The following is an 11,555-nucleotide window of genomic DNA, read 5'->3' on the forward strand; positions in this document are numbered from 1 at the left end:
ACAGAAAGACAGACAGACAAGATGGAGGGGGCGAGGAGAGACAGACACACACAGAGACAAGGACACCTTTGGTCACAGAGACAAGCCTGGATCTTAGCCACCCAAGGCTGGATTGGCCCAGCCTTCTGGGAAGGAACAGCCAGCCCCAGGGCACTTCGAACCCCCAAAGGCAAGCCCCATCCCGAAACCTTGGTTAAGCTGCACAGTGGCAGAAAAGACTCAACCAGTCCAATCCCAAGGGAGAGAAGAGTGATCACAGGAATAATACTTGCCTCTGTTTGTCCCAGAGTTCCAAGTTCCATATCCTACAAAAAAGTAAAAGGGCAATTATATCTATAATTGCTTACAGTATAATGAGTCTAATTCCGGCATAAAAACAATGATTCCTAGAACCTGAGCGGAGGCTGAACCTCCCCTAACTGAGAAGCCTTGAGCTTGAGAGCACTATCTAACTGACCTAGGCCACATGGTGCCCTGGTGCCCGATCTTTCGTGGCTCTGACCATCTGCTATTTAAGGAACCTACCCCCTCAACACTCTTAGGGAAGGAATTTGGCTCCTATATGGCTGCCGTAATAAGTCAGAATTGGAAGACTACTCTGGCCCTTGGCTAAGCACCAATAAGAGGAAGAGGTAAGCAGTTCCGGTGCTTTACACTGATTCCACGCCGTAAAAGCAGCTCAGCAAAGAGCTCATATCCACTCCAAAATCCTGTCAGTCAGATCACCCGACAAAGCCATCTGGAGCAGAGAAACTGACCACCCTAGTCCCTCAAATGTCTGCCTTAACAGGGAGAACCATCAAGCCCTTGAATTGTGTGAGTGCGCTGCACGGGAACACATAAGCAGAGGGAAAGACAAGACACCACCCTTGAGAAGAGCTGATGAAAATACAATTTGGATTATAAACTAAACGTACTTTGAATTTTATTATAGCACATAAGAAAAACTCTTTCCTTCGAAAACATAAAGCCACTGAAAACTGACCAAGTGCAGAGCCAAGGGCAATCTCTGAGTCGAGCACACACAATTCTCTCCCAAGGAAGTGTATGAGAACAGGTGACCACTTCCCCAGTGTCTCTGGTGGGACCTCAGAGTTGTCTCCTATTCCACAGCGTCTACCCTGTAGACAGGCAGGTCATGCTTGTCCCAGAACAGAGAACCAAACCTCAGCGAGACGGCAGTGTGACGAACAACAGAATCCAGCCACAGGAAAGCAAGAGTGCAAACACTGAGACGAATCAGAGTGAACATGCGTGGGTGCAAGCTGAAATCCTATACTCAGGTTTCCCCTCGATCTACTGCACAAACCAATAGGGAGACACTGGAAACCAGCAAGGACCTGGAGATGAAACTAATGAACCGTGGACATGCTAGAGCTCACAAAGCAAAAATCCTCTACAGCTGGGGAAACCAAAGCAGGAGCTTCTCATTCGTTTGTTCATTCAACGATTACCATGCTCAGAGCACACAGAACAGAGGCGAGCAGTCCCAGGCACTCCTCAGGTCCAGAGCACTGTGTGGCAAAGCAGACCCTAAGTAATTAGAGAGCAGCAAGGGACAGCATGTGGAGATCATGCAAGGAGTGAGTGGTGAATGAGGCATTCAAACGGGCAAGAAGAGTGGCTGGCACAGCCACACAAGGAAAAATGCACACTTAGTCCCAGCAGCTAAAAGGGTCTGGCCACGTGGCTGTCTGCAACCAGGACACTGGACACTGGCTATTCAAAAAGAGACAGGACTGGGAGACAAAGGCAGCCCATCGGGGCTATGCCTGAGTCCCGAATACGGTGTCCCTACCCAACTCCAGGTTTCCACTACCGAGGACTTGCCAGAACAGCAGAGAGGCACAAGGAAAGGAACAAAATATGTGCAAGATTTGTGTGCAAAACCTACAAAACACTAAAAAAAAAAAATCAGACATAAACAAATAAAGTGACATACTGTGTTTGCATACTGGAAGGCTTAATACTGTTAAGATTTCAATTCCCACAAACTATAGATTCAAGACCATTCCACTCCAAATCTCAGGAGGAATTTTTATAGAAATTGACAAACTGATTCTAAAATTTATAGGTACAAGCAAAGAAACAAGAATATCCAAGTCAATTTTGGAAAAAGAATAAACCTAGAGGACTCATTCACAAATTTCAAGACTGACTATAGTGATCAAGACAACAAGGTAGTTGAGGAAAATTAAAACATGCAAATCAATGAAACAGAATTAGAATCCAGATACAGACCCACACATATACATTCAATTAATTTTCAACAAAGGTAAAGAAGAATCTTGACCTATATTGTATACTTGGTAGAAATACTTACTCAAAATGGATCACAAAATAAATGTAAAACCTAAGACTATTAAGTGCTTAAAAGAAAATCTTTGTGACCCTGGTTTAAGTATAAATTTCCCAGATACAATTGGGAGGACTTCCCTGGTGATCCAGTGGTTGAGAATCTGCCTTCTAAAGCAGGGGACATGTGTTCAAACCCTGGTCAGGCAACTAAGCTCAAGTCACAAGTAGAGAGGCCCATGTGCTGCAATTACTGAGTTCGTGCGCTCTAGAGCCTGTGTTCTACAAGAGAAACATCTTGCAACTAGAGAAGCTCCTGCACTGCAACGAAGAGTCGGTGCAAATGATAAAAAAAAAAAAAAAAAAGATTGGGATTTTCCTGGCAGTCCAGTGGTTAAGACTCAAGTTCAATCCCTGGTCAGAGAATTAAGATTCCACATGCCACACAGCACAGCTGCAAGATTTTTAAAACAAACAAGAATAAAAGACTGATGAACTGAACTTCACCAAAAATGAAGGATTTGTGTTCTTCAAAAGACACTATCAAGAGAACAAATAGACAAGCCCCAGCCTGGGAGAAAATATTTGCAAATGGCACATCTTGTAAAATGCTTTGGACCAGAATATATAAACCTGAGGGAAAATGGTTCAAAAAAGATGTGCAATTTGGGATTATGTCTAATGAAAAGGGTTGAGGTAGGGAGGGCAGGACAGAGAAGCCATGCAAACAAAGTTTCTCTTCCTTATGAATTATTTGATACCTCCTTACTCATTTTCAGAACATTTTCTTAAGTCTTCTTCTCCCCTGGGACAATCTGACAATCCTTCAGGGAATTTTACTTATTTCCACTTAATCAGTGACTCCTGAGAGAATGTGACTATAGACTCAGTCTTTCCCTAGACCTTGGCAGTAAAACCAATTACCCATCTCAATAACCAAGGCAAAACCCTTTGAAGAAAGCTCCTTCATGACAGAGAACTAGGGTCATGGTCACAAATCACTGAGAAACAGCTTTACTGGCAGTTCTGGGTTGCTGAGAGACACCAACAGAATATCTATGGATCCTTCTGAATTAGAGATTCAGTGTGTCTGTCCACAGTTGAGAAATCAATGAGAAACTTTCTCTCAACCCTGTGTGTGAGGAGCCTGCCGGCCTGACTGTGTCTCTAAAAGCCATCTAGATTCAGACAGGCAGCCTCGCCTACACTAGAATCTCATGCACTACCCTGGGGTTAAGTTAATGGCTCGGTTTCTGCTCACACCAACCCTTTGGACTTTGGCCACTCTCCTCCCCAAACCCTCCCTCGAGGGGATTTATGGAACCTACATCTTTGTCACAGGCCACAAGTACTTCTAACAGTTTGTCAAAGGGTCAAAGGAACCAATCATATACAGCCAAGAACTCCAGCTTGCTCAATAACAGACACCTTTCCCATAATTGCCCCCAAAGGGCAATCCTAACCCCTCTCTATCTATTCTAAGAGCCCACCATACCATTTCACACAAGTTTGCATTTGGAAAAGACAGTGTGACAGCAATGTTAAAGGCTACTAATAAACCAGTGGATTGCTCTGCCACTAGAAAGCAGAGCACGCACCCTCCAGTTCCCAGGGGCCCACACTTACCATAATCACAGGTGGGCTGGGCGCTTGTGTCTGAGTACGTTGACTGCAAAGTGGTTTCAGATCCCTGGACAAAGCCTAAATATATGTACAGTGTGGTTAATTTCTCCAAACAAGCCACATGAAAATGATCTAAGACTACCCTTCAATGGAGACTGCCTGGCAGACCCTCCCCTCACTGGAAAGCCACCAAACTTTGGGTTTATGAACACCTCCAGAAGATATCAACCAAAGGAAAGGCAGGCTATGTTTAACTTGTTATGTCAGAAGATTGGATAAACATTTTTAAACCTTTAAGCCAGTATCCTGTATTGATAAATGGGTACCCAAATTATTCAGGTAAATGAAGAAAACGTTTACATCAAATCACTGAAAGGTGAGCTCCAACTCAAAAAACAAAGGGGGTTAATTCTGAACAATGTTAAGGTAAATAATACCTATTCCATTCCCCCAAATCTAAAGCTTATGTACTTTTTTCATTTTCCCATTAAAAAAAAAAAGTGTATTACAATTACCTCTTAAATGTAATTACTTGGGGTTAGCATGTTTACATGAAACAAGTATTATAGATTATACATATAATGTCCTATCTTCTCAAATCTTATACTATTTCTCAACTTCTAATGAATTAGTACCAAGTAAGGAAAATCTGAACTTCTACCAGAAACTACTGGTCTCAAATGCTGATTATCTTTTAATCTACACTTTTAAAATATTTCTGTAAAATATTTTTTAAGTGATTTGCCCTTAGCACTGAAATTATGACAGACACCATAAGAGGCAACATTTGCCCGTTCCCATCAAGAGCCAACTCATGACCTAAAAATTAAAGCCAGCACCTCCAGTAGCTTGCTCACAATAAAAGCATACACCAAGTGCCTTTCCCTGAGCAGGCATTCAAGTATTTGTTGCCACTCTTTCTAGTTCACTTCTTTTTTCTTTTTTTTTCTAGTTCATTTCTTAAGACAACAGCAGCAAATATGACAGCAACAACAGCCAACACTGAACAAGTGTTTTTCCCGCAGGATGCTAAGAGGTTCATCTGCATTATTTCGCTTCATCCTCACCACAGCCAACAAAAGGGACAGGGCCAAGATCCCTTACCCTGTCAATTCCAAAGTCCAAAAAGGTCTGAAAACCAAGTGTTTTCCTCAAATGTGGTGTCAACATGCATTTTAGGCAAAACTGACCCAGGAGGACATTCTTTATCTTTCTTCATTTAATTACAAGGTGCTGCCCCAGACCCCACTGCAGGTGTCGTGGAACGTCCTTTTAAGCTAGAATTCCAAAACACACCCAGCTCCAAGGGTTTCAAATAAAGATCAGTGGATCCACACTTTACTTCCCAGAGGAGGGAACTGAGACTGGGCACTGGGGAATGAGATAGCTGGTGACAGAAGTATATAAATCCAACATTTTCTACATTCCCTAATTAAAGAGGGTACACTGGAATGGATTTCCTCCAGGGACCCAGGACCTTCCTGAGATGCCTAAATTGTAACCCTGATAATAACTGTACACAAGAAACATTGAAAGTAATCTAAAGAAGGTTCACCTGTGGGGAAGGCTCCCAGTTTAAGTACCACCTTACACTGGCCTTTTCCACTGCTTGCTCAAGCAGCTTTAGGAAACCTGTTTGTTCAGCAATAGTGCCACTGGCAAAACAACTCCAGACTTTAGGTAACGTGGTCTGAATGTACTGCAGCTGCAACTAACCTACCACAAGCTAACAGGAATACATACTGGAACACAGTATTAAAGCTACAGAGCAAAAGATCTATGTATATTGAGGGGAGAGGGCCCTGATTCTTCCTTGAGAAAAAGGAAAGATAATCCATCAATCCATCAGACCTTCAGAGTTCAAAGGCAAACTCAGCTCTAGTTCCGTCCTCTCTACATTAATATTCTGTGCCACAACACTGCCCCCAGGGCAGGACCTTCTTTAGCCAGTTATGGTCCAATTGTGAATCAATTCTTATCTGGCTGAGTATTGATCTTGTCTTGGTTCAGCTTGATTTTTCAGCTTGATTTCAGAGAGGTTGGTATCTTTTTTTGCTCAAAAACACATCTTTTCCTATGTTTTTTAGAACGGGATTCTTTGAAGAAATAATATTAAATGACCAAAAACTGGAAGACAATAGGAAAGAGGTTAGGTTGCCGCCAACCTCTACTATCCAGAGAAAATCAGCCTCCAAGATGGCCTCCAATGATTCTTGCCTTCTGACATCATGTTGTCTCTTCCCAAATAGAGGGAGGCAGTTTAATCAAAAAGATATTATAGAAATGACCCAGTGCAACTTCTGAGGCTTCCACCTCATTCTCTCTCAGATTACTCACTCTTACTATAAGACAGCATATAGTACTCTAGCAGGCCTGTGGAGAGCTCCAGATAGTATAGAAATCAATAGCCAGCATCAACCTGTCAGGCACATTAGTTTGAGTCACCTTCAGCCCAAGTTCAGCCTTCAGATGATTAACGTCCCAACTAACATCTAAAATGTAACCTTATGAGAAATCCCAAGCCAGAGCCATCCAGGTAAACCACCTGTGCATTCCTAACACAGAGAAAATATATGAGATGATGAATGTTTCTATAAAAAGACCGGTGGCATTTCAGACTTTTGTTTAAAGATCTGATTCTGGATTTTTGTCCTGTATTTCTACTGCTCCTATCTTCCTCCCCTTAGTGGTAGAGACAGAACCTTCTTTCTCAAGTATACATTAAAAAAATTAGGTTAAAAAATTAGATAAATTATCAAAAAGATACATTTTAAATCACCTTCTACCGTTACTAATAATGGTAACATTTGCTTTAAGGCCTCCAGAAATTCTCCTTAAAGGCAAAGAGAGTTGTCTAAAATGTGACATAAAATGCCTGATATTCATTCATTCATTTATTTATTTACGACAGCACCTCCTGACACGTGGTGTCTTAGTCGTGGTGTCTTAGTTCCACCACCAGGAACTGAACCTGTGCCCCTGCAGTGGAATCTTAACCACTGGATTGCCAGGGAAGTCCCTCTGACTTTAGTGGTCTGCTTCTTAAAAGGCAAAGTCACACATTATAAAGCGACTGTGGTTTTCAGTTGGTTAAGATCAAGGGAAAACTAATCATAACCTCATTAGCTTGGCTACCTCACTGCCAACCCAAACACAGAATTATAGCCTACAAGATATGGAGCTGAAATTCAAACTTGACCATCTGTAACCTCTATACATCAGTTTCCTTCTCTATAAAATTAAATGGATCATTATTAAGCTACCCTACAGCACCCAACCAGTCATCCCCTGGTTTCTTCAGCAGTCCTGTCCCTAATAACCACAGAACTGTCTTCCAGTTCTTGATAAGATTTGGTGAAAAGGATCAGTTTTCAATTCCAGATATGTCAGTATCAATCCGACTGACTTCCCTGGTGAATCAGAAAAGGTACACAAAGGCTAGTGCAGGGTTGCTCAACCTTGGCACTGCTGATGTTTGAGGCCAGATAATTCTTTATGGTGGGGCCACCTTGTGCACTATAGCATGTTTTAGCAGCACTCCTGGCCTCTACCCACTAGCTGGACAGGTAGCAACTCCCACCCCAAGAAGTGACAACCAAATACCACGCTTCAAACTTTGCCAATGTCCCCTGGAGGGCAAACTTGCCTGTGGTTGAGAACCACTGGGCTAAGGGATGGTTGCTTAAAAAAACTGGAGTTCTTGCCAAGCTCCTGACCTGGAGAAGGGAGGGCTAACACTACCTTCTCCTCTAAGGCCAATATACAGCTGCCTATGGAGCAGCCCCAGAGGCTCAGATTCCACTCTCAGTCCTAAACATTCCAAGTAGAATGCAGCTTACCCAGCAACCACACAAGCTCAAGCCCGTAAAAACCCATTAACAAGGGAAGCTCTTGGCTGAGAAGTCTCATCAGTTATTCCGAAAGCAATCCCAGACCAGCCTTTGAATTCATTCAGGGATGATTTGTAATCACCCAGGCATATCCTACGGCTCCCTCCCTTAGCTCAAGACCCAGTGATCACCTCGGGCTGATCGCTTAACAGGCCAGGCAGCTCCTGTCACTAGGTCTTTATATCGACGGCCCCCTTGGCCAGATATCCCTAACTCCCACTTTCCATTCAGGTCTCTACTCAAATGCTCAATGCTCTCCAGAGGTCCCCAACCACCCCACGTAATAGAACAAGGTCCTCAGGGTACTGACTACTCCACAACACATACTACGTTCGTTTCCCGATTATGATCTGCCCTCCTCTATAAAACACTTGAGGAATTCCCGTCAGTATATCAGTGTCTATTCAACCCCCGACGCCACGATGAATTTGACAGTTGTGGAATGAGTTAACACGGAAGCCAGCCATTCTTCACAAGGCTCAGTCCCTAAGGACGCGAGGTTCCCCACTCGGCCCAAACGCTTCATTTATTTATTCACCCACCCACACACACACCCCCCGCGGCGGGGGGCTGACGCCTCTCCCACCCTGGGGCAGATAAAGGCGAGGGGGTGGGGCGGCCAACCGCGGTATTTGCAGGGAAACTGCGCGGGGAACAATTGCGACTGCAGCCGAGTCCGCAGATCGACCTGAAGGGCCGAGGCCTGAGAAAGGGCGACCTGAGGCGACGAGGGCCCAAGGGGCCGGGCCAGGAACGGAGGCGAGAACTCGGGTGCCGAGACCAAGGCCCACCGACACAGGCGACAGAAGCCAAAACTTCGGGCGGTTGGGAGCCGGGACTCAAGGTGGCCAGCACAGAGAACTGAGACGCCGAGGCGTGAGGGGCACGATACTGAAGCGACGGGCTCCCGGCGCCATTTTGTGACCGCAGAGAGGGCAGTGTCCAAGCCCCGGGAGAGGCACGGACGAGCCCGGCGCGGCTCCGGCACATCCCTATCCCTCTGCACCCAGAGCCCGACCCCCCTCCTCACCAACCCTGCCGGGCCCACCTGTGTAGCTCATGGCAGCAGCGAAAACTGCACCCGAACAGTCTGGCAGCTACTCCACGCGTGGGACGCCGCCGCGTTAGCGGAGACAATCCCCCGAGCCCCTTCTACACACAACTAAGCCCCGCCTCTCGACAGCATTGGCTCGCGCCGGACCCAGGCTTCACGCCGGTTGGATAGCCTTGCTGTCCATCTCGGAGCCTCCTTAGGCCCGTGGCTGAGGGTTCTGCCAATCTCACGAGAGCCCCGCCCTAATCCCGCCTCCCGTTATTTTGAGACCATGCTGATTGGCTTAGAGGAAACTGCCTGGAGGTGGACTCCCGCAGAGTTCGAAGGGGCGGAGCTGTTCACTACGGAAAGACCTGAGGCCCAAGCGCGGCCAGGCGGGAAAGGCCTGTGCCCTGGAGGCCCGCCAGAGGGAGCTGGGTCTACAGGGCAGGGCACTCCTCCAGTCCCGGCTTTGCCGCGGGGGTGTTGTGCCAATCTACACTCTCCTAACTTCCCTGGCCTTCAGCTCCAAAGCGAACAAGGTAAAGCCATGTTGGAATGAAAATTACAGCTAAGTGCCAAACAAGATACTGGGCACAGTTTCAAATATGTGAAATAACATATGTGAAGAATTCAGTCCGGTGCCGGGTGACCTAAAGAAATGTTACATTTTGTTATCCACCGTTACATAAAGATAACAGATATACAGCATGTTTATATCATTATATGTAATAAATATATTCGTATTATTTCAAATGCTCCATTGTATCTGTGAGGAAGTTGGTTTTTCTTTTTAAAAACTCCCATTTAAAAAGATAAGAAAACTATTCATGAGACAAGTGCTCGGGCCTGGTGCACTGGGAAGACCCAGAGGGATCGGGTGGAGAGGGAGGTGGGAGGGGGGATCGGGATGGGGAATACATGTAAATCCATGGCTGATTCATGTCAATGTACGACAAAAACCACTACAATATTGTAAAGTAATTAGCCTCCAACTAATAAAAATAAATGAAAAAAAAAAGCAAAAAATAAAAAATAAAAAGATAAGAAAACTGAAGCTTGACATTCATGACTTCCTCAGGGTCCTTGACACTTGAGTGTTAAAGCTGAAACTACCTGCTCTAAACCCTTCTCAGTTTGTTCTGGACTTCAGAGATCCTATAGTAAGAAGCGCAGCCAGGCTCCAGCAATGTATCCTCAGCAGCCTTTGGATGTGTCCACTGTTAAGAGTCATCTCATAGCTGCTAAGAGACAACTTGAGGGAGCTGCAGACACTGAAAATTGTGCTTAATGTGTTTGTTTGTGACAATTCATCAAGCTGGGTGACTTGTACTTTTTTGTTTGTTTTAAAGTATGCCACTACTGACTTTTTGATATTAATCTCTCATTTCCATGGCACTTTTTAAAGTCTGTATCCTTCAGAGAAATAAGCTGAAACATTAAGAGATTAATTGGTCTGATGATTGTTAATTCAGATGGAGGAGAGCAGCACATGGAGGGGCTGTAGCTGAAGAGACTGGTCATGAGTTTACAGCTGATGAGTAGGTCAGTTCATTTTACTATTCCACTTTTCTGTGCTTAGAATTCTCCATGAAAGGTTTTAGCAACTCCTCCAAACCTGGGCCTATGCAAAACTTGGCTGCCACGTGGGCCAAAGTTCACAATGCATTGAAAAGCTCCATATGTGAAGTACATGAAGTTCTGCCCAGTGTGCACTCCAGTGTGGGGCTCATTTCAATGTCACCCTCAGGGATGCCTGCCTGCCCTCCAAACTAAGGCATGGCCCCAGGACACCTCTCCTGGATCCCATAGCTTCCTTCATGGCATGTACCACAGCCATTTTACCCTCATAGGTCGACTTCATTAATATCTAATGCTCTGCCTCTGAGACTAGTAGTAGAACTGCTTAGGAGAACGTGACCACAAGTTTTAGGGAAAGATCCCTCTGTGGCAAGAACAGCATTCAACCCTTTCAAGGACTGGCCCTTATCATGGCATCACTGTGGGTGGCACAGGACCTACTTTCTAAGTTCTTGTATAGTTTGAACTTTTTCTTTACGTCCATCCAGCTTACATCACTTTTTAAAACTATTCATTTTTTTTTTTTTTTTAAAAAAACCTATAAAAAGCTGAACGAGGCCTTTGGGTCAGATCTCATTCCAAGAGAGTCTCTACCAACTTTCAAAGTCTCACACAGGCCCAACCGCAGCATTGGTTAGACATGAGTAGTAGAGGCCCTCCCCCGGCAGGCAAGATGTGTATCCTGATGTCATAGGAGCAGAAAAGCCAAGTGTGCAGGCCAAGACCACCCTTGGGGGGTGGGGTGTACGTATTGTCACAGCTTGTGAGTCCCCCCTCCCCAGTCAGGGGCATGGTTGGGGGCCCAGGATAATGGGGTTGCGGTAGGAGAGGCCTCTGCCCCAGGAGGTCATTCCGACTTCCCAGCCCCTGGCTGTGTTAAGTGAAAATAATGAGCTAAAAAATCACATGCAATAAACAAGAAGGAGCAGCCAACAAAATCTCTTAAAATCTCAGAAACGTTCAATAAACATTTGCAGAATGAGAAAATAAATAACAACAAAAAGGAGCCAGCAGCTCTTCTTCCCCCTTGTGTTAGTTGGGTTCAGGGTGCGTGTGTATCTCCCCACACAGGTCACATGTCTTGAAGGCAGGGCGGTCCCAGCAGCTGTGCGCTTGGCCCTCCCCCCACCCCC

General features: G+C 45.2%; 1 protein-coding gene across 6 annotated transcripts in view; it reads right to left on the reverse strand.

The window, feature by feature from the left end:
* The window catches only part of AKAP8L (A-kinase anchoring protein 8 like), a 30,692-nt gene extending 21,704 nt beyond the window's left edge, over positions 1-8,988 (reverse strand). For all 6 annotated transcript variants that reach the window (XR_006269135.1, XR_006269134.1, XR_006269136.1 and 3 more), the window contains exons 1-3: positions 8,857-8,988; positions 3,922-3,996; positions 273-305 (exon numbers count right to left, since the gene is read on the reverse strand). Coding sequence is in view for 3 of the 6 variants with exons in the window: in XM_043467134.1 (XP_043323069.1) it covers positions 273-305; positions 3,922-3,996; positions 8,857-8,869 (121 nt within the window). In the remaining 3 variants the exon portion in view is untranslated. The remainder of the gene's footprint in view (positions 1-272; positions 306-3,921; positions 3,997-8,856) is intronic.
* Between the last annotated feature and the right edge of the window lie 2,567 nt (positions 8,989-11,555).

The sequence above is a fragment of the Cervus canadensis genome, chromosome 4, assembly GCF_019320065.1.
Source record: "Cervus canadensis isolate Bull #8, Minnesota chromosome 4, ASM1932006v1, whole genome shotgun sequence".
Lineage (NCBI taxonomy): Eukaryota > Metazoa > Chordata > Mammalia > Artiodactyla > Cervidae > Cervus > Cervus canadensis.